General features: G+C 50.2%; 2 protein-coding genes across 8 annotated transcripts in view; both read left to right on the plus strand.

Annotated features, from left to right (window-relative positions):
* Positions 1–19,896, plus strand: part of LOC119453864 (gastrula zinc finger protein XlCGF7.1-like) — a 310,713-nt gene that overhangs the window by 9,255 nt on the left and 281,562 nt on the right. The gene's annotated exons all lie outside the window — the stretch shown is intronic.
* On the plus strand, positions 1,395–5,432 carry LOC125945812 (uncharacterized protein K02A2.6-like). The gene is made up of 3 exons (XM_049668105.1): positions 1,395–1,476; positions 2,212–4,444; positions 5,105–5,432. Exons 1-3 carry the CDS (start codon positions 1,395–1,397, stop codon positions 5,430–5,432), a joined length of 2,643 nt encoding a protein of 880 aa, XP_049524062.1.

The following is a 19,896-nucleotide window of genomic DNA, read 5'->3' on the forward strand; positions in this document are numbered from 1 at the left end:
ATATAGCCTTTACTTCACTTGAGATGGTTTTAGGCCAGAATATGACATAAAGACTGAAGGCAAGATGTACTGCATTTTGCCCTAGGTGCACGTGCGGTGCCTGTCGTACCAAAAGTGAGTCGCATGCAATCAGCAAAAAGGAAGTGGAACGAGGTGCAAGCACGTATGTTATACAGTAAATAAACGGTCATTGGTCGTATACATTACGCGCGTCGCAAAGCCTGTCGCAGAACGACAAGTCATGAATTGGTACAAACAGATGCACCACTATAGTCTTTAATGAGAGTTGAGAAGATTGCGAAGTTGACGGTGCCGAGACTTGCACACTGGGCCGTGGAATTTAATTGCAGATTGTAGAGTTTCTTGAACAGTACAATGCACCTTAGGCACTCTCCGGGCCCCAAAATAATTGTTAAAGGGTCCCGAACAAATCTAGCAACATGAAAACATTCAGCGCCAGCTTTCTACTAAGAGCCGCAGAAGATACAGCACTATTTCAGTGGTGCGTGGAAAGCTATATAGCTATAGCTAGGTGCCGTGCTCTACCATCTTGGCTGCGACTGCGGGTATCATTATGACATCGAAAGGTGGGCTGCCGTACCCGAGGCAGGAGTTCTCTGTATACGTGCATGAGGTAGATGCTAAAGCTTATGCGCTATTGCTGGATTAAGAAAAAAAAAACCATTTCAATTGCCCTCAAGCGACCGCTGGAAATAGTATTTACACAGGGAGCGCATAATAAGGTTCGCTAAGCTCGTGCACGACAAATAAGCCCATTTCTCATTTGCACGATCAACAAAACAAAGAAAGAAACGTGCGAAACATCAGTTATTTGCTGAAGAACCGAATAGTGCACCAGTTTTGGTGCAGTTGCTTCTTTTGTAAATACACGTTTTCAAATGTTGGCTGAAGTTCACATAAACATTCTCACTGTCACAAACATAACAATAAATCAAAATATGCCTAAATATGAGTGAAGCACTTGTACAGCGCGCCCGCGTGTGCTGTGATCATTGCACGTCGATGCTCAGGCGGGGTAACTCGAGCGCCCCCTTAGCGCCGAAGTCTGGAACGAGAACCGGCGCAGGCAGCTCCATAAAAAGCCACCAGCTGAGCAGGTCAGTATTTGAGTAGGTCGTGGTCATGACATGTGTGTCATGTAGGTCATGAAACTGTAGAGGGCGCGAGTGCTAAGCCGATTATGAGGCGCCCTCTATAGGATGTAGCATATAAAGGCTGTGCTGTGAATAAACGGGGGCACTTCTGCTGGGGACTCGGAGCGTGTGTCTTTACTCCGCGGCCCTCGGGCTTCAGCCTGCCTCCTCGGCCGCCTCGGCTCGAACCCTCCCACCACATGGTGTCAGAAGTGGGATGCGTGGTTCCCGCGACTTGCCATGGCTAACAAAGACACTCCAGTTCCTGCTCTCGCTGCCGCCAGTCTCCGGAGTCCCGCTCCGTTCCCCTTCGACGATGTCGGCGAGTGGCTGCCCTGGTTACGGCAATTTGAGGACTATGCCTTCGCCACCGGCATGCACGCAGCCCCGGACGAGACGAGGGTTAGGACTCTCCTCTACTGTATGGGCCCCCGTGCACGCATTGTCCTCAGTTCTCTCATGTCCGATGAAGAAGCGTACAAGTCCTACGCGGAAGTCACCCGGCGGCTCACAAGCTACTTCGTGCACCCCGTAAACGAGGTGTACGAGAGCTCTCGGTTCCACAAGCGGACGCAAGAGCCAGGCGAAACCGTCGACAGTTTCTTCACGGCCCTTCGGAACATGGTACGCAAGTGTAACTACCCGTCACCTGCCGTTGAAGAGCGTCTTGTTCGCGACCGTTTCGTCGTGGGTTTGGCGGATTCTCGCCTTTCAGACAAGCTGTGCCGCACTCCGAGCCTTTCCCTGGACGACGCACTCGTGCAAGCTCGTCAGCACGAAGACGCCGAACGCGAAAGACAACGCCTGTCCCTCACCGCTGGGCAACCGCTTACGGCAGCTCACGTGGACGCGGCGACTTCGCGTAAACCCGCGCAGCGTGCACGCGGACGACGCAATAGACGGGACTCTGGCAACTTTGCTGACTTTGCGTCACGTGACCGACCCGACGGTTCGCACTCGAGCAACAGAGCTGGCGAGGCTTTGAAATGCGGCCTAGGCCTAAGTAGGCAATGCGGATTTTGCGGTCACGAGTTTCACCGACGGTCTGACTGTCCAGCGGCCAAAGCGGTCTGTAACCACTGCAAGAAGCGAGGCCACTTCGCGGCGGTATGTCGCTCAGGGAAGCGCCTCGGATCCGTCGAGCTCCACTCCGTCGCGGCGGTGGCCCGCAACGGGCGGTACGTTGAGGTGCGTGTCAACGGGAACCCTCTCGTCTTCAAAGTGGACTCTGGAGCCGACGTCTCGGTGGTTCCGCGCACGTTTCCCGGCTGCCCAGCCGTCCTCGATAAGCCGCGAGGCGAAGAACTTTTCGGACCCGGGAAACAAGCCCTGAAGCTTCTCGGCACCTTCGACGCGGCGCTGTCTTGGAGAGGCAGGCAAGTCAAAGAGCGCCTCTACGTCGTTGCGGGACAAGAGCAGCCACTTCTCGGCTATCCCGCTATCGTTGCCCTTGGGGTCGTCAAGTTTGTCGGCGCCGTCGCACCAGCTCTGCCGGACGCACCACCTCGTGAAGTCCCTCCAGCCCTTTTCACCGGCCTGGGCACGTTTCCGGAAGAGTACACGATACGTATCAAGCCTGACGCGGTACCGTATGCCCTCAGCACAGCCCGGCGTATCCCGATACCGCTACGAGACGTAGTCAAAAAGGAGCTCGACAAGATGGAGCAGGAGGGCGTGATCCGGTGCGTCGACGAACCGACGGACTGGTGCGCGGGACTTGTCGTCGTCCCGAAGCCAGCGGGGGGTTACCGCCTGTGCGTTGATTTGACCAAACTCAACCAAGTCGTTCTGCGTGAACGCCACGTACTCCCGACCGTCGACCAAACCCTCGGACTTCTCGGTGACGCACGCGTTTTCTCGAAGTTGGACGCAACTTCAGGCTTCCACCAAGTACGCCTGGCGCGCGACTCCCAGAAGTACACGACTTTCATCACTCCGTTTGGCAGGTATTGCTACTGCCGCCTCCCATTCGGCATAACATCGGCCCCGGAATACTTCCAGCGTCAGATGTCTCGCCTGCTGGAAGGGTTGGCTGGTGTTGTTAACCTTATGGACGACATCCTTGTGTTTGGCCGCACCACAGAAGAACACGACCAACGCCTCCAGGCAGTCCTTGGTCGCCTCCAACAAGCGGGGGTCACCCTCAACGCTGCCAAGTGCACTTTCGGCGTGTCCAGCGTGCGGTTCCTTGGCGTTGTCGTCGGTGCCAATGGCATCACTCCGGATCCAGAGAAAGTGGCCGCCATTCAGCGCATGCCAGCTCCTCAGGACGTTCATGGTGTCCAACGTTTTCTCGGTATGCTCAACCATGTCGGTCGCTTCCTCCCGGGCCTCTCTCAAACGACTGCGCCAATCAGAAGTCTCCTGAACAAGCTTGCAGCCTGGACATGGGGACCAGCGCAGGCTTCAGCATTTGAAAAGCTCAAGAGCATGCTGTCGTCGGACATCTGCCTCGCAAGGTACAACCCTGCACTGTTGACGACAGTCTCCGCAGATGCCAGTTCCTTCGGGTTGGGTGCTGTCCTCCTTCAAGACCAGCCATCAGGGGAGCGCCGACCAGTTGCATACGCCTCTCGAGCGCTGACTGAAACGGAACGGAGGTACAGCCAGATCGAAAAGGAGGCACTGGCTGCCACCTGGGCCATCAACCGATTCGACGAGTTTCTTCGGGGTCTTCGTTTCACCCTCGAGACCGACCATAAGCCGTTAGTACAGCTCCTAGGAACCGCGGATCTCGATCTCATGCCACCACGAATCCAGCGCTTCCGCATCCGCCTTCTCCAGTACCAGTTTGATGTCAAGTACGTTCCTGGGAAACAGCTGGCCACCGCAGATGCACTCTCAAGGGACCCAGTCGTCCAGCTGCCAGCGACTCCAGCTGTTGACAAGGTGGAGCTGTACGTTCAAGAAGCACTCCGTGCTATCCCTCCTACATTTGCAGTCCTCCTCGACGACTTCCGAGCTCACCAGGCTGCAGATGGGGAGTGCGCGCAGCTCAAGTTGTACTGTGAGCAAGGGTGGCCTAGGAAAGAGAATCTGCCTCTCAGCATGGCTCAGTTCTGGGCTCATCGGGCCGAGTTCAGTATTGGTGACGGCCTTCTCCTCTGCGGTGGACGCCTGCTGGTGCCCGCTTCTCTGCGGAAGCACGTCCTCTCCCTCATCCATGACGGACACCTCGGAGTGAACCGTTGCCGCGCCATCGCCAGGGGAGCTGTCTGGTGGCCGACCATGGGGAGTCAGATCAAGACAATGGTGGAGAACTGTCCCAACTGTGCTACCACGCGGGTCCAGCGAGCAGAGCCACTGCTGCCTACCGTGACGCCTAGCCGTCCCTGGGAGCGAGTCGGGGTGGACATATTTCATCACGAAGAAGCCGACTACCTTCTCCTCGTAGATTACTACTCGAGGTACCCTGAAGTGCTGTCCCTTCGCTCGACGACGTCTACAGCGGTGATCTCCATCATCAAAAGTGTCTTCGCAAGGCATGGGATCCCAGAGACCCTCGTCAGCGATAATGGGCCTCAATTTTCGTCGGCAGAATTCCGCGTCTTCGCCCAGAGCTACGGATTCTCCCACGTCACCAGCAGTCCCAGGTACCCGCAGTCTAATGGGGAAGTCGAGCGTATGGTGCGGACGGTTAAGGAACTCTTCAAGAAGTCTCCGGACTGGCCTTTGGCCCTCTTGGCATACCGCAACGCACCTGGCGTGACCGGGTACAGCCCTGCTCAGCTGCTCATGGGGCGCAGCCTCAGGACTCGCCTTCCGGTCCCCATGGCCGCGTTTCTTCCAGAACCACCTAACGCTGCCGACTTCCACCGGCGTGACACTACCCAACGACGTCGCCAGCGTCAAGATTTTGACCGTCGACATGCTGCACAAGATTTGCGGCCCCTGGAGGAGGGAGAGAGAGTGTGGATTCGCGACACAGATTGTGCTGGCACTGTTCTTAGCCCAGCGCAGCGTCCACGCTCCTACGTGGTCCAGACGGATGCAGGTGCTCTCGTCCGCAACCGGAGACATCTGGTTCCGCAGCAGTCTCCGTCATCAGGTGGTCTAGACCTCGGCAGCTCCAGTCCACGGACACGAGGATCTGAAAGCCTGCCACAGACTCCAACTCGCCCAGAGCCTGTGTGCAGCAGTCCAACTCCCAGGGCACTTACTCCTCTACCAGTTGCATCGCCACCGGTTGCCCCGGCTACTCCCTCAAGACCGCCTGGGTCAGTTGTACGCACTCGGTCTGGACGTTGTGTTAGGCCGCCGGTGCGGCTGAACTTGTAGAACGTGCCATGAGACATTTGTCATTACGTTGTATACCTGAGAGCAAGGGGTTGCTTTCTGTTACTTTCCCAAAAGGGGGGATGTAGAGGGCGCGAGTGCTAAGCCGATTATGAGGCGCCCTCTATAGGATGTAGCATATAAAGGCTGTGCTGTGAATAAACGGGGGCACTTCTGCTGGGGACTCGGAGCGTGTGTCTTTACTCCGCGGCCCTCGGGCTTCAGCCTGCCTCCTCGGCCGCCTCGGCTCGAACCCTCCCACCACAGAAACGGCCGCCTAAAATGACAGTGACCCAGCGAAAAAGCATTAACACTCAAGAACCACTGAAATGGGTTCGGGCATGGGTACTAAGGGAAGGAAACACTAAATGATGATGATAGTAGGCATAGTCATGAGCGTGACTCAGCTAAAATGACAATGACTCAGCAAAAATATTAACATTTAAAAACCAATGGAATGGGTTCGGTTATGGTACTAAGTTAAGGAAAATGCTAAAGGGTAATGGTCGAAGTCATAGTCATGAGAATGACTAAAGCTTTCGTCTTAAGGTCTCTTAGGCATAGCTCAAGCCTCAATGACTCCTGAGGACTCGTGACGTGAATGTCATGACATGCGTGTCATGTAGGTCATGAAACAGCTGCCTACGTCTTGGTGCTCTCAGGGTCGTTTCGTTAACTTGGTAGGCTTCCTGCACACTGCTTCTCATAACATCGATTCCCACAGGGCGTGGGATCTGCCGGCTTTTTAGGCGCAGCATGCATTGCGAAGGAGCGCAAGGTGGCAGGACGAGACGAGGTGGTAGGGAGCAGTGCTGTACGGAACGGCGTTCCTGGAACTAGTTCCTTTTGGGAGGAACGCCACCGTTCCATTAAGGGTTGGTGGAACTGTAACGTAACTCATTACGTTTGTGAAGGAACGGCAGAGGGAACGGCGTTCCTTCTGTAAGCGTTCCACGGCACTGAACAGACGCACGCACATACGCGGCACATCACGCACGGCGGATGGGCGACCACGTGAGGCGCAAAGACTGCCGGTTGCCTGTCACGTGACTATGAGGCATTTTTTGCATGAGTTCTCCGTTGTATTTTTTATTACTAGGCTTCAGGATCGTCACGTGACGCTCCCTCCTGTAGTTTCTTTCCTCCATGCTGGCCTGCCGCAAAGGAACCATAAAGTCAGGATCGCAGGGCCACTCGAGGGTCTACGCGGCGGATGGAAAGTTTCTAGTCTTCACGGGCCGCGAACCCTTCCAGCTGATCCACAGGATGAGCTGTCGCAGTACTTGCTGATACCAGTTGACTACCCGCTGTCGCAGATGAACTTCGAGGGATTGAACCAACTTTTCCTCGAGTACAACACGGCATTACCCTCAAGCGCTTTGGTGGAACGGCTCTTCAAGCCAATGAAGTGCTGAAAAAAAAATCACCAGCCCTTCCCTGTCGAGAAAATGGGGATAAGCGAAGCTTGGGGCAAGACCACGCTGTCGCAGGCGTCCTGCTTCGCTTGCCCTAAACTCAAGGTCGGCGGCTCATCGCTGACTTTTGGCGTCAACATCGCGCTTCCGCAACTCGGTGTCCGCGGCTCTTCACTGACGTTTCGCCTGGGCTTCGGAAGCCCTCTCGCTAAAATCGGCTCGTCGACAACGAGCCCTTTCCCGAGCCAGTTCGCAGCGCCGTCGCTCAAACGCAGCCTGCTACTCGGTTGAACGCACCACGCAATGCCCTCCCATCCGGACGCCGAAACTGATCTGAGCGGAGTGCGCGCCAAACCCCTTTGCTTTCTCTCCCCATAACACACCAAACGACCCTGATTGGTCGAGCGCGTCACATAATCCGGCACCGGCGCAGCTTTCCCCACACCTGCTCTACTGTGGGAGCAGAGCTCAAATGTGCGGCTTGGTATGAGCCCCACGTGATATCTCTTTCCTTCTCTCTCTCTCTTTCTTCCTTTCTTTGTTTCCTTCCTTCCCTCCTTTCTTTCTTGTCCCTGGATCATGCGCACATATCCTATGCAAGTATTCGTGACGTAACTGATAAGCATGTGATGTTATTGATGTCATGACCTATCAGTCATGCTAGTCATACATTTGTTCCCTTCCATGCCAGTTTTGGTATATACCAAGAGAATGAGACGCGAGTTTTCGACACGTTTTCGATAGGGTTTTAGCATGACACTACCACGACCGCCAACACTTGTGAGGCAATACAAGCTTCGCTTGAAAAACAGGTTCGTTTGTCAGGCACCAATATCGAGATGCAACTCTTGCTGAGTTCAAACAAGGCACGTAACTAAGTTGCGAATATGTGTTCTGGACATTTATTTTTCCCACTCATACTGCAATATTGAATTAGCATTCATTGAACGCCTATGTATTGTTTCTTTCGGTGTGGCTTCCTGTGCAAAAAATTTAATTATATTGGTGCATGTGAGTAACTGACTATTTGCGCATCTTAAGCGCAGTATCCTGACTGAGCATTTGAATACCGAAGTGGAAAGTGCCGTATGGGTTGCACTTGTAATAGACGAGCACCAAAGTTGCACTAAACATGTCTGGAGTATGTCCGGTGCTCCCTGAAAAAATCCTTATAGGAGCATTTCTTTGGATTCTTTTTATTTCCAGATAATCTGCTGCCGGCGATGTTCAAATTTGTATAATATACATAGTTTGATGTGAGTTTTAAATTGCTCATTTTATTTCGCCTCAGGATTCATCATCATCATCAGCCTATATTTTATGTCTACTGCAGGACGAAGGCCTCTCCCTGCGATCTCCAATTACCCCTGTCTTGCGCTAGCGCATTCCAACTTGCGCCTGCAAATTTCCTAACTTCATCATCCCATCTGGTTTTCTGCCGACCTCGACTGCGCTTCCCTTCTCTTGGTATCCATTCTGTAACCCTAATGGTCCACCGGTTATCCATCCTACGCATTACATGGCCTGCCCAGCTCCATTTCTTCCGCTTAATGTCAACTAGAATATCGGCTATCCCCGTTTGTTCTCTGATCCACACCGCTCTCTTCCTGTCTCTTAACGTTAGTCCTAAGATTTTTCGTTCCATCGCTCTTTGTGCGGTCCTTAACTTGTTCTCGAGCTTCTTCGTTAACCTCCAAGTTTCTGCCCCATATGTTAGCACCGGTAGAATGCAATGATTGTACACTTTTCCTTTCAACGACAGTGGTAAGCTCCCAGTCAGGATTTGGTAATGCCTGCCGTATGCACTCCAACCCAATTTTATTCTTCTGTAAATTTCTTTCTCGTGATCAGGGTCGCCTGTCAGTAATTGACCTAGATAAACGTACTCCTTTACAGACTCTAGAGGCTGACTGGCGATCCTGAATTCTTGTTCCCTTGCCTCAGGATTATCCGACACTATATTTTAATTAAAGAATCATAAAATGTAACGTTAATGTAATGACACGTTCCAATGTTCGAAGTGCAACTCTAACGCGTTCCTTTCGCATGAAAGGAACTTGTCACGGGAATTCATTTCAATATTGGGAAAGAACGAGGGAAGAGCTTTCATTCCTGTTTTAGAGGAACGTGTGCACACTGGTAGGGAGACGCGACGCGGTCACACAAGCTTATGATAAAAGCATGTCACCAGGATGCAAATTGGCACCGCCTTTTCTATTTGGGTGTGCTGCCCTCTGCGCACGCTGCTGGAAATGTGTTGGCAGGGTGCTGGGGCACTCACCGGTTGATTTGTGTACCTACGCCCATGTTGAGTGTGCATTCGTTGTGCATTTCGTGGATGCGATTAATTATTAATGGCGTCTACGGTGCATGGAAGCTATGTAGCACTCATCGATTACTGGTTGAGCAAGTTTGAGTGCTCTGTTGAGCTAACAGCGTGGTCGATAAAGGCACGCTGAGCATCATCTTCCGATGCAGCTACCTTGGAGTTTGTTGTTGCTGATTTCTGCACTTGCACCTCGCTTTTTCTACTCATTTTACACATTCATTAGACATCTCGCATATTCAAGAAGTCTTCATGTGCAGCCTTGCGCTTCTGATTTACCAAAGGTGGTGCATTCGTTTACATCGACATCTACAGCTACATATTGGAACCGTCTTCTTGAGCTCATCAACCAGTACCAGGGCTGCTTCTCATCTGCGTTAAGAGTTGGTCAAACTCCACTTGCCAAACATCGCATCATTACTGATGTCGAAGCTGGACCTATTCGACAAAACCCTTATCGCGTGGCCCCAAAAGAACGCGAGGCAATCCAAAGACAAGGGAAGACGATGCTGGAAGATGGCATTATTCGACCATCTAATAGTCCTTGGGTGTCACCTGTAGTTTTAGCAAAAAAGAAGGGCGGTAGTTGCGCTTCTGCGTAGACTATCGGAAGCTCAATCAGGTCACAAATAAGGACGTTTATCCACTGCCACGTATTGATGATTCCTTGGACACGTTGTGAAACGCGTGCTACTTTTCCTCAATGGACTTGACAAGCGGTTATTGGCAGATCGAAGTGGATGAGAGAAACCGTGAGGAAACCGCCTTTGTGACGCCTGACGGACTTTACGAATTTCAGGTACTTCCCTTCGGTTTGTGTTCAGCGCCATCAACATTTCAGCGTCTAATGGACGCTGTGCTCTCTGGACTCAAATGGCAAACATGCCTGGTGTACCTGGATCACGTGATTGTCTTTTCCGCAACGTTCGACGAACACTTACGAAGGCTGAAAACTGTTTTTGAAGCAATACGATCTGCCGGTCTCACGTTGAAGCCTAAAAAGTGCCATTTTGGTTTTCAAGAGCTCCAGTTCCTCGGTCACGTCGTCAGTAACCAAGGAGTCTGACCTGATCCGGATAAAATTGCTGCCGTCGCTAATTTCCTCACCCCATCAGACAAAAAGACCGTGCGATGTTTTCTGGGACTATGTTCCCTATTGCCGGCGATTTATTGCGAATTTCTCACGCATCGCGTGGCCGTTAACATAGCTCACCAGAGAAGATATTCCTTTCACTTGGGGCGAAGACCAGCAGCGGGCATTTCACGAGCTCTGGCAACACATGCAAGCGCCTCCCGTGCTTGCACACTTCGATGACGCCCCAACGATGTTGCATACAGACGCTAGTAATGTCGGTCTAGGGGCAGTGCTCATACAATGGCAGGACGACAGCGAAAAGGTGATCGCTTACGCCAGCAGGACACTGTCCGGAGCGGTGGCTAATTACTGCATCATTGAAAAAGAATGCCTCGCAATGGTATGGGCAGTTCTGAAATTTCGTCCGTATTTGTACGGTCGGTCTTTCACCGTTATTAGCGATCACCATTCGCTCTGCTGGCTCATTAATTTGAAAGATCCTTCCGGCCGCCTCGCACGTTGGAGTCTTCGACTCCAAGAGTTAGACTTTACTGTCGCATACAAATCAGGAAAACGGCACGCAGACGCCGCCTGCCTTTCTCGGTCTCCTGTTGAGACGGCAGCACAAGACGATGACGACACGGTCTTTCTGGGACTCGTGGACACTGCCGATCTTTCACGCCAGCAACGGGATGACATTGAATTGCTGCCGCTGATTGATTACCTGGAAGGACGAACCAACAGCGTGCCGAGGCTATTTGCAAGAGGACTGGCGTCATTCTGCTTGCTCCGCAACATACTCTACAAGAAGAACTTCTCCCCTAGCGGCAGCAACTACTTACTCATTGTTCCCTCATCGCTTCGATGTGAAATCTTACACGCCTGCCACAACGAGCTGACCGCTGGGCACTCGGGCTACACTCTCACATTGGCACGGATTCGGCAGAATTACTACTGGCCGAGACTTGCTGCGGTCGTTAAACATTATGTTCAGATATGTCTGAATTGCCAGCGCCTCAAACCGCCTTCCGTCAAGCCAGCCGGCCTTCTGCACCCTGTTCAAGTACCTGCCACACCATTTGCACAAGTAGGCATGGATTTTCTGGGCCCCTTCCCGACGTCTACTACCGGCAATAGGTGGATAATCGTCGCCACGGATTATCTCACTAGATATGCCGAGACAGGTGCTCTGCGACGGGAAATCGCGCCGCTTCATCTGCTGTTAACAGCAGATGAAGCGGCGCGATTTTTTCTTGAATTCATTGTTTTAAGACATGGTGCTCCGGCAGTAGTACTGCCGGAGCACCACGGACAGAGGTACTGCGTTCATGGCCAAGTTTTTGGACATCTTCTACGTTTAAGTGGTACCGCCCACCGGAAGACCACGGCCTATCACCCTCAAACGGGCTGACGGAACGACTCAACAGGACACCGGCTGACATGATAAGGCATGTACGTCGATGTAGAGCACAAGAACTGGGACGAGGTTTTACCCTATGCCACCTTCGCGTACAATACGGCTCGTCAAGAGACCACTCGCAAGACACTCTTCAGCCTCGTGTACGGCCGTGAGGTTACGACATTAGACGCAATGCTCCCTCATGAATTTGGTGACAACGAGACGGTTGCTGAAGAGATCACACAGCGAGCAGAAGCAGCTAGGCAGCTTGCGCGTTGACGAATCCACGAACAACAGGACTGTGACGCCAGACGCTACAATCTTCGGCACAGACCCGTAACATACAACATCGGCGACAAAGTGTGGGTGTGGACACCTATTCGTCGGCGTGGGCTCTCTGAAAAGCTCTTGCGCAGATACTTCGGGCCCTACATAGTTCTTCGACGCATCAGTGACGTCTCCTACGAAGTCGTTTCGGATGGCTCTCACTGTTCAAAGCGCCGACGGCATTTACCCGAGGTCGTTCATGTGCTTCGTATGAAGCCGTACTATAAATACTGACAAGATTGTGCACTTTCTTTTTCTTTATCGCAGTTTGCCAAGCCTCTGTCATCGGGACGATCATCTTTTTTTCTACGGGGGAGCCAATGGAACAACTATATTGCCGCAGGTATGTGCCAGTGGGGACAAGGTTGAAGTAGCGCGGGCTTTTAGGTTAAGCGTGGAGACGAAGAAGACTTTGTTGGTTTTCTGGACAACTGATAAAGTGTCTTTGTTGGTGCTGCTCCGCGTCCTCGTCGATCCCACGTCGTTACAATATCGTTGTTAGCTTCAACTATCGTGGAAACGGGGCATTGATGATAATAATGTCATAACGTAGCAAAACATACGTACATATCTGTGCACATGAGCCGCATTGTTCCACCTTGAGACGAGTCCATATGAGATGCCAAGCCAATAAACAATGACAACTGTCATCCAGACACATATTGCAGCATCTTATTACTTATTCTCGCTTTTCTTTAACTTCATCAAACTCAAAGTTTGCGGGCGCCATAAGCATTATTAGAGAAAACAGCTCGAATGACCGCTCATCTATAGGCCGTGTAGTTCTACTTAAGATTCAGTCAATCAACAGTGGATGTGCAAGGGAAGCCTCAGGGTGCGAACTTGTCTTCGTCAGTGCCCACACAATTAAATTTGATTGTTGAAACATTGGCTCAAGGCTGAGGCTTCCCTTGCTCACCTCTGTTACTCAAGCGCAATGTTCATCTCCTTGCAAGCCTTGTTTGAACACATAAACCCAGATTATTACAGCGAAGCCCTTAACCTCTAGTTGGTCAACATTTTCCGTATCTGCGTCCGTCAGCAACAATTGTGGGCCGATCCCGGCGGCTGTGCAGGGCCAGGAGCAGTGGCTCGTACCCCTGTAAGGCAGAGGCTTCAAGCAGTCAGTAAAGTAAAGGGAACTGTGTGTACATTCCTGGGAATCACGCATACAACATACAGAACAACGCATGTTTCAATAAAGAACAAGTGCAGAACAATCATCTGAACCGCATAATTGATCATAAGGCCCTCGTGATAATGCGAAGCATGTAGCGTTCCCCCCCTACGTTTCCCGGTAAATATTACTGTCGCGCACGGTGCCGCACTGACGGCAGCTTTGCTGAACATCCACTTTCGCAGAGCAGGGATAGCGAATAATTATTTTTAACCTGAAACCGTAAATTGCATCTTCCAAGGATCTGTGAGCATTCATTGGGCTTGCTTATATGTTTATTTAGTGTCCTTGTTTATTCACGCAATGTTTGTAGAAGTCCTTGTCAGCGCTGTTGTCTCCATAATGTTCCTTGCTTTCCTATGAGTACTCAACTTGGGTCAAAGCGTTTACTGCCGCACCTGAACGCTAAAAGTGCAACAGAAATATAAAGACCAGACAATATGGGTTGGTAATTTACAGTGATTCCGCTCCTGCGCCAACTGCGCCAAAGTGCGCCAATTGGGATTTACTGCGCCATCCTGATACAATCAGTAATTACCAGCCTTCCGTAGGGGCGCAATCGCAAACAAGAGACGTTTCTCACGCAGCCTACGTTCACACTCATAGGCGTATCTACCGGGGGGGCAGGGGGGCCACTCGCCCCCCCCCCCCCCCCCCGCCTTTCGAAAGCGGCCACTTTCGGCTACACACTGGAAAGTCCGACAAAACTACTGCTGAAGCTAAATTTTGTTAATACCACGTTAATGTCACCACGTTAATAATGCTTTTCTTTACTACGTTTCCCCGGTTTGGGCAGCGAGTATTGTGCCTCCTCGTGACGCGCTGTAGCGGGCGACACGCGAGATTCGCCATATATACACGATTGTATTGCGCAGAAGTCCTGGCGCTGGAAAGTTCCCGCAGTTACAAATTGCCGCCTAACCATACTTGAAAAAACAAAACAATCGGCTTGATATATTTAACCTTCGGGCGAGGGGAGAGGTCTGGATAACTTATTTTAATCAGCCGCTCCCAACGATGGGTGTGCCTTCCTCAGGAAATGATTGGATTATTAAATGCTGGAACTACTGAATCTCCGTCCACAGATAGTCTACGTAGGGTTGCAGTACAAATATATATCTTATCACCATCAAAAATCTAATCAAACCAATTAAAGGTCTAACTGCCGAATTTTTACGTGTAATCACGACTTATCGTATATTTATTTATTTATTTATTTATTTATTTATTTATTCATTTATTCATGATATGATACCTCAAAGGTCCCAGAATGGGACATTACATCAGGGGTGGGCACGTAAAAAAAATGGCGGGACAGGTTAGGTGGCGTGACTTGAAAGATGGTCTTCAATATCAGTTCTGAAACGGGATATGTCGGTGATGAGGGCGATGTCAGAAGGAAGGGTATTCCATTTTCGGGCTGTGTTAGAACGCTGATACAAGAACGCTGATACATAGTGGAATGGGCGCGTGGTAGAGATACAGCATTGGGATGCGTATGTCAGGAGAAACGATGCGCTGGAATGATGATTTGGTTACCCGTGGGCAGCGAATGAAAGAACCTAAAAAATAAAAAAAAATACGAGCACTTTTGCGGCGGGAGGTGAGCGGGGGAAGACACAACCGGGATTTTAAGGCTGAGACACTTGTATTATAGGAGTAGTCAGAAAGAATGATACTGGCAGCACGGTTCTGAACCGATTCAAGGAAATTAATCCTAATAACCTGGTTGGTTGTTATAGATAGCACTGGTATATTCTAGTTTATAACGGATTAGGGTTTTATATGCACGTTCGTTTATTCATGATATCTCAAAGGTCGCAGAACGGGACATTGCATGAAGGTCTGCGAGGTTATATGTTCGTGAAATTGACCTCGGTCGAACGTGCAGAGCCATTTCAGTGCCAACAGAACACTTAACTGATTTTTTCTAGAGGCCTGTGTCCCGTCTGCTTTTATCGATTTCATTTTCAGGCCGTTTCTGAATAAGGGCTACCCTACTACTTGTTCGCCGGCAGGAGCAAGAACAGCAGATATGTTATATTTTGAAGAAATGAAGACCACCTTATTGTGACGTGTTCCGAAAATTTGAACTGCGGTGGTTGCTTACGTACTCGAAAAACCGCTACTGAATACTCGCTTTCCCGCAGTTTTTATGCTTTATACAAGGCATTTAGTTGTTCATCCCGGTATCCTCAGTAAACTATGCGGGGCACGGTGTTAATATTTATTCGAAGTACGAAACAATATCCTGAGTGATGAGCAATAAATGTGTTTTTCTGTGTAGATTCATTGCAAGCCTTTGTAGAAAGTTACATATTAAAGTGTTCCAGGGTGCCATACCACCGCTTTCTCCGACTCCTAAAACAATTTCATGAGATAATGGACTTGAAATTCGATGAAAATAGGGAGAATTTTAAACGCAATGCGTTGCGAAAATCTCACTTTCCTGTTTTATATCCAAGTGTTGCAGATAATTACTAAAACCTTGTTTTCCCATTTGTTCCCGTGCACCATACGGGATGTGTATAGGCTGCTTCTCCGGTGTCCTCAGTGAGCTACACAAGGCATCTTCTTTATATCTGGGGATACTGAAATTTTCTGATGAAGCAAGATGTGTATTGATGAATTTCTGCTTTTTTAAATTTCCAGCAAGAAGTGCTTCAAAGCATTACACGGGGAAAAGGTTTAAAACGGAACACTAACATACTGGTAACTTTTCAAATTATGCAATGTAATTACAGGAAACTGAAACATGTAGTGCAACTGTTGGAAAAAAAAAAAAACAGCTTCGCTAAAAATCGGGTTGTAATTCACCAAGTTCGCACACCTCTGCCGTCTTTTTCTTTTTAGTATTGAGAGTAATTTATGTTGATTGTACTTCGTTCTGTATAACCTTGACAGTACTATTACCTTAACTAGCGATACATTTATGTTGTAGACCTAAACACCAAGTAAAATCCTTTGTTTAATTAGTAAAACTGACTGCAACAAATGCGAAATTTTGTGTGAGCTGCACGGCTCCTACTGGGTTGAATCAGGGACCTCTGGGCACTCAATGCCATTCGTCCCTGTTTCACATATAGATTTTACAGCGACAAGAAATAAATGCAAATTCAAATAATTTTTCAGGCCTCGATGGTTCACCATGTGTTATTGAGAAATAGGTCTATGTTACAAATAAAAATACCTGACAGATGCATTTACACGCTCTTTCACTTAATAAAATAGTAATTATATATATATATATATATATATATATATATATATTGCAAAGAAGTGAACTTGCCCGCGAGCGCTCGCAAGGCGGGCGCTGGAAGAAAAAGAGGACGCGGAGGGGAATTGAACAGCCGGCCCAGTGAACGGGTACTGTGTCTCTGTCTCCGTTCATTACTATATATATATATATATATATATATATATATATATATATAGAGAGAGAGAGAGAGAGAGAGAGAGAGAGGGTCAGATCTGCGGTTTGCCCCCCCACTGGAGAAATAGTTGGTACGCCTCTGTTCACACTTGGGAAGCGGCGAGCGGGCGGAAAGGCCAAAGCGGCCGGAAAATTTTTTCTGCGCCTGTCCAAGTTGTTCACATTTGTTTTGCTACCGCCGCGGCCGCCGCTGCCGTTTTCGTCTAGATCCATCTAGTCTGCGTACGTTTGTCGGCGTGGTGGCGCTCATTATCGCATTATTTCGAGCGGCATGTTCATTCATTGACCCACGTACCGTCATCAAAAGTGATCGTTTTACGCAACTTCGCGTGTCATCTGCGACCTTCGGTAAGTTCCTCGTTGGCGTTCCGTAATTCTCCTCACACGGGCGCGGTAGCGCTGAGTCTCAGGTTGGTGCCTAGGCATGATAATATTTCTTTAATAGCTTTTATTTACAAGTTGTAATAACATTTCATCATTTCGTATTGTCGGCGCCTCCAGGACACCAAAGGGGCAGCGGGAACACCACAGCTAAAACCCGGACTGGCCCTTGTGTTGAGGCTCGCCAAAGCCTGCGCGTCCTACGTGAGACCTACCTACGCTCACTCTATATATAGTCGCGATGACAAAAGCACCCCGTGACTTCTGCAACATACCGTACACGTGCGAGGAGAATTATGGAGCGCCAACGAGGAATCTGCCTAACTATTGTCTGTCATGGAAGTGGAAGAAAAAATGGCTTTTTTACTTCTACCTACTTGTTTTCTAGAAATGGACAATGAATAAACGAAAGACGCGGACACCTCAGAAACGGCGGTGGTGGGTTCGCCTGGCTTTGCAAAAGCGCGAGAAGTTGGGTCACGCCAAGGCTTCGTTGCCGCACCTCCGGTCGCGCGACGTTAAATACTATCGCGAGTATTGCTGACAGTACGTTTTAGTGCCACTCTTGTCGTAGAGCAAGGGCTGGTTCTTGATCACGTCGATCAGCATTACAGCCTACACTTTTGGTGCCATGTTCAATTTTACGACCGGTTGTTTACATGCTAGTGTAGCTTCCAGTGAAGCAGAACGACTTTCCGCCGCGTTTCCTCTTCGCCATGGCGAAAAAATCGGCCCGAGACCGATTTGGCTCGCAGCCTGTTTTTCTGCCTGTTTTGCCGCCTAGGCGGGCGGATTTTGCAAGATTTTGCCGCTTCCGACAGCTTCGAGACCAAGTGTGATCGATCCTGCGCGAGCGCGGCCTAACCGGCACCTGAAGGGAAGCGGCGGAAATGTATACCGGATATTTCGACCACCTGGGGTCTTTAACGTGCACCTAAATCTAAGTAAACGGGCCTCGAGCGTTTTCACCATCATCTAAAATACGGCTGCCGCATTTGTTGCTTCATTTGTTGCGCATTTGTTGCTGCAGAATGCGGCCGCCATATTCTCGCCCAAAACTTCACAGAGTGTCAAAGCCTTGACAAACACTGTGACAGTTTTTTCCATATGCAGACATGATTCGCTGTAAATTACCAACCCAAACGAAAGCGCCCAGGAATGAAATTGTGATAGTAGCACCGGTATCATGAGCGACGCGAACAAAGGATGGGTAAGTGGGAGGGGGGGGGGGGGGTTGCGGAAAAAAATTCGGGGGCGGTTTGAACCCCCTAACCCCCCCCCCCCCCTGGCTACGCCCCTGCCCCCTACTGTTCTATAGAGTACACGGTTTGTTTGTGCTCGTCTCTTTCTCTCTGTCTCCCCCTCCCACTCTCTTTCTCGTTTTATCCCCCTACTCCTTGCCCCTGTACAGGGTAGCCAACCGGAACTACCTCCGCTTAACAACCCTGCCTTTGTATGCATATTTTATTTCAGTGAACCTAAATTTCCAATCGCTTCCTTTAATATACCGCAATTACACAGTATAAGATGCAACTTGGCAGTGGAACTGTCAAACGCAAAGCATGTTGACAGCCTAACACCAATGCATTGTAGCTCTTCGGTAACAGAAATGAGTTGTATCGGTGATGAAGCATCTACTACGATGGTTCTGAGCGACTGCTTTCGCATAACAGTATATGCGCACAAGTCATTGAACACAGGCTGAAGAAATGAAAAAAAAAAAAAAAGGTTTCAACAGCATAGCAAAACATTTATATGCACAAGTATCGCCCGATTGAGTTGCTCAAAACACAATAAACGAGAAGAAAGGGAATCGATAGGCCCAACAAACGCCGACACTAAGGAAAACATAAGGAAAGTTACTTGTACCTAATAGTTGAATTGAATAAAATGATAAATTAATGGAAGTGAAAGTGGACGAAATGGCCGGGGTAGCTTACACTAGTAGCGCTAGGCTAAAGACACAGCGGAGCTGATCGGTTCCTTGCTGGTCCTGGCTATACGAAGTGATGCTAAGTTATACGAAGCGTATAAGCATTTTCTAGTGGTCCGTGGTATCGGGGAACGCCTCGCGAAGCACTTGCAGCCTGAGCACACGTAGAGGAAGTGGGGCGAAAGCTACGCACAGGCGGCGTGCAGCCGAAGACACGCCGGCATGACGTCACGGCGCATGCGCAGTAGCGCGCGGCTGGTGGGAGCTCGGCCGAGCCGCCGCAAGAGACGCCTTCTGCAGTCACGGACACCGGGAGCGTTCGGCGCTAACGCGGGAAAACGGAGAAGCGCGGATGGCGTCGGCAGCACTTCTGCGCATTGCCTCGTTGGAGCTGCTACAATTTCTCTCGCTCTCATTTTCTCTTTCTCTCCCCTGAGCATAGCGCGCGACGCGCGCACTCTCTCTCTCACTCTCATTTTCTCTTTCTCTCTCCCGAGAATAGCCCGCGACGTTCCGCGAGGTGCTTGCGAGGCAGCGCAGTGGCAGGCGGCACACATTACGGCCGGCTTAAACAGCTCCGCTGTTCAAAAAGAGTGTCTCGCGGTCGAGTGCGTTATCACGAAGTTTCGTCCGTATCTCTACGGCGGTCCCTTCAAAGTGATGACAGGCCTATGTTGGTTGGCGAACATACGCGATCCGTCAGGACGACTGGTACAGTGGAGCTTGCGGCTACAGGAATTTGACGTCACCATCGTTTGTAAGTCTGGTCGCAAGCACGAATACGCTGACACACTGTCGCGTGCACCCTCTGAATCTGTCAGTCGAGAGTCAGAGGACGATGACGGCTTCCTGGGTGCGATTACTGCATCGGACTTGATCAGACGGCAGCATGACTACGCTGAAATTCGACCTATCATCAACCACTTAGAGGGCCGCCCAACAACTATACCACGCCATCTATGTCGCGTATTGTCCTTCAGAAGAGCAGCTCTGGGCCGTCC

Source organism: Dermacentor silvarum, chromosome 5 (assembly GCF_013339745.2).
Source record: "Dermacentor silvarum isolate Dsil-2018 chromosome 5, BIME_Dsil_1.4, whole genome shotgun sequence".
Lineage (NCBI taxonomy): Eukaryota > Metazoa > Arthropoda > Arachnida > Ixodida > Ixodidae > Dermacentor > Dermacentor silvarum.

Coding starts and splice junctions, on each gene's coding strand:
- LOC125945812 (XM_049668105.1), top strand. CDS start 1,395: ATGGCTAACAAAGACACTCCAGTTCCTGCTCTCGCTGCCGCCAGTCTC. Junction 1,477..2,211: donor GTTCCCCTTCGACGATGTCG/GCGAGTGGCTGC, acceptor CTGACTGTCCAG/CGGCCAAAGCGGTCTGTAAC. Junction 4,445..5,104: donor TGTGCTACCACGCGGGTCCA/GCGAGCAGAGCC, acceptor CACTGTTCTTAG/CCCAGCGCAGCGTCCACGCT.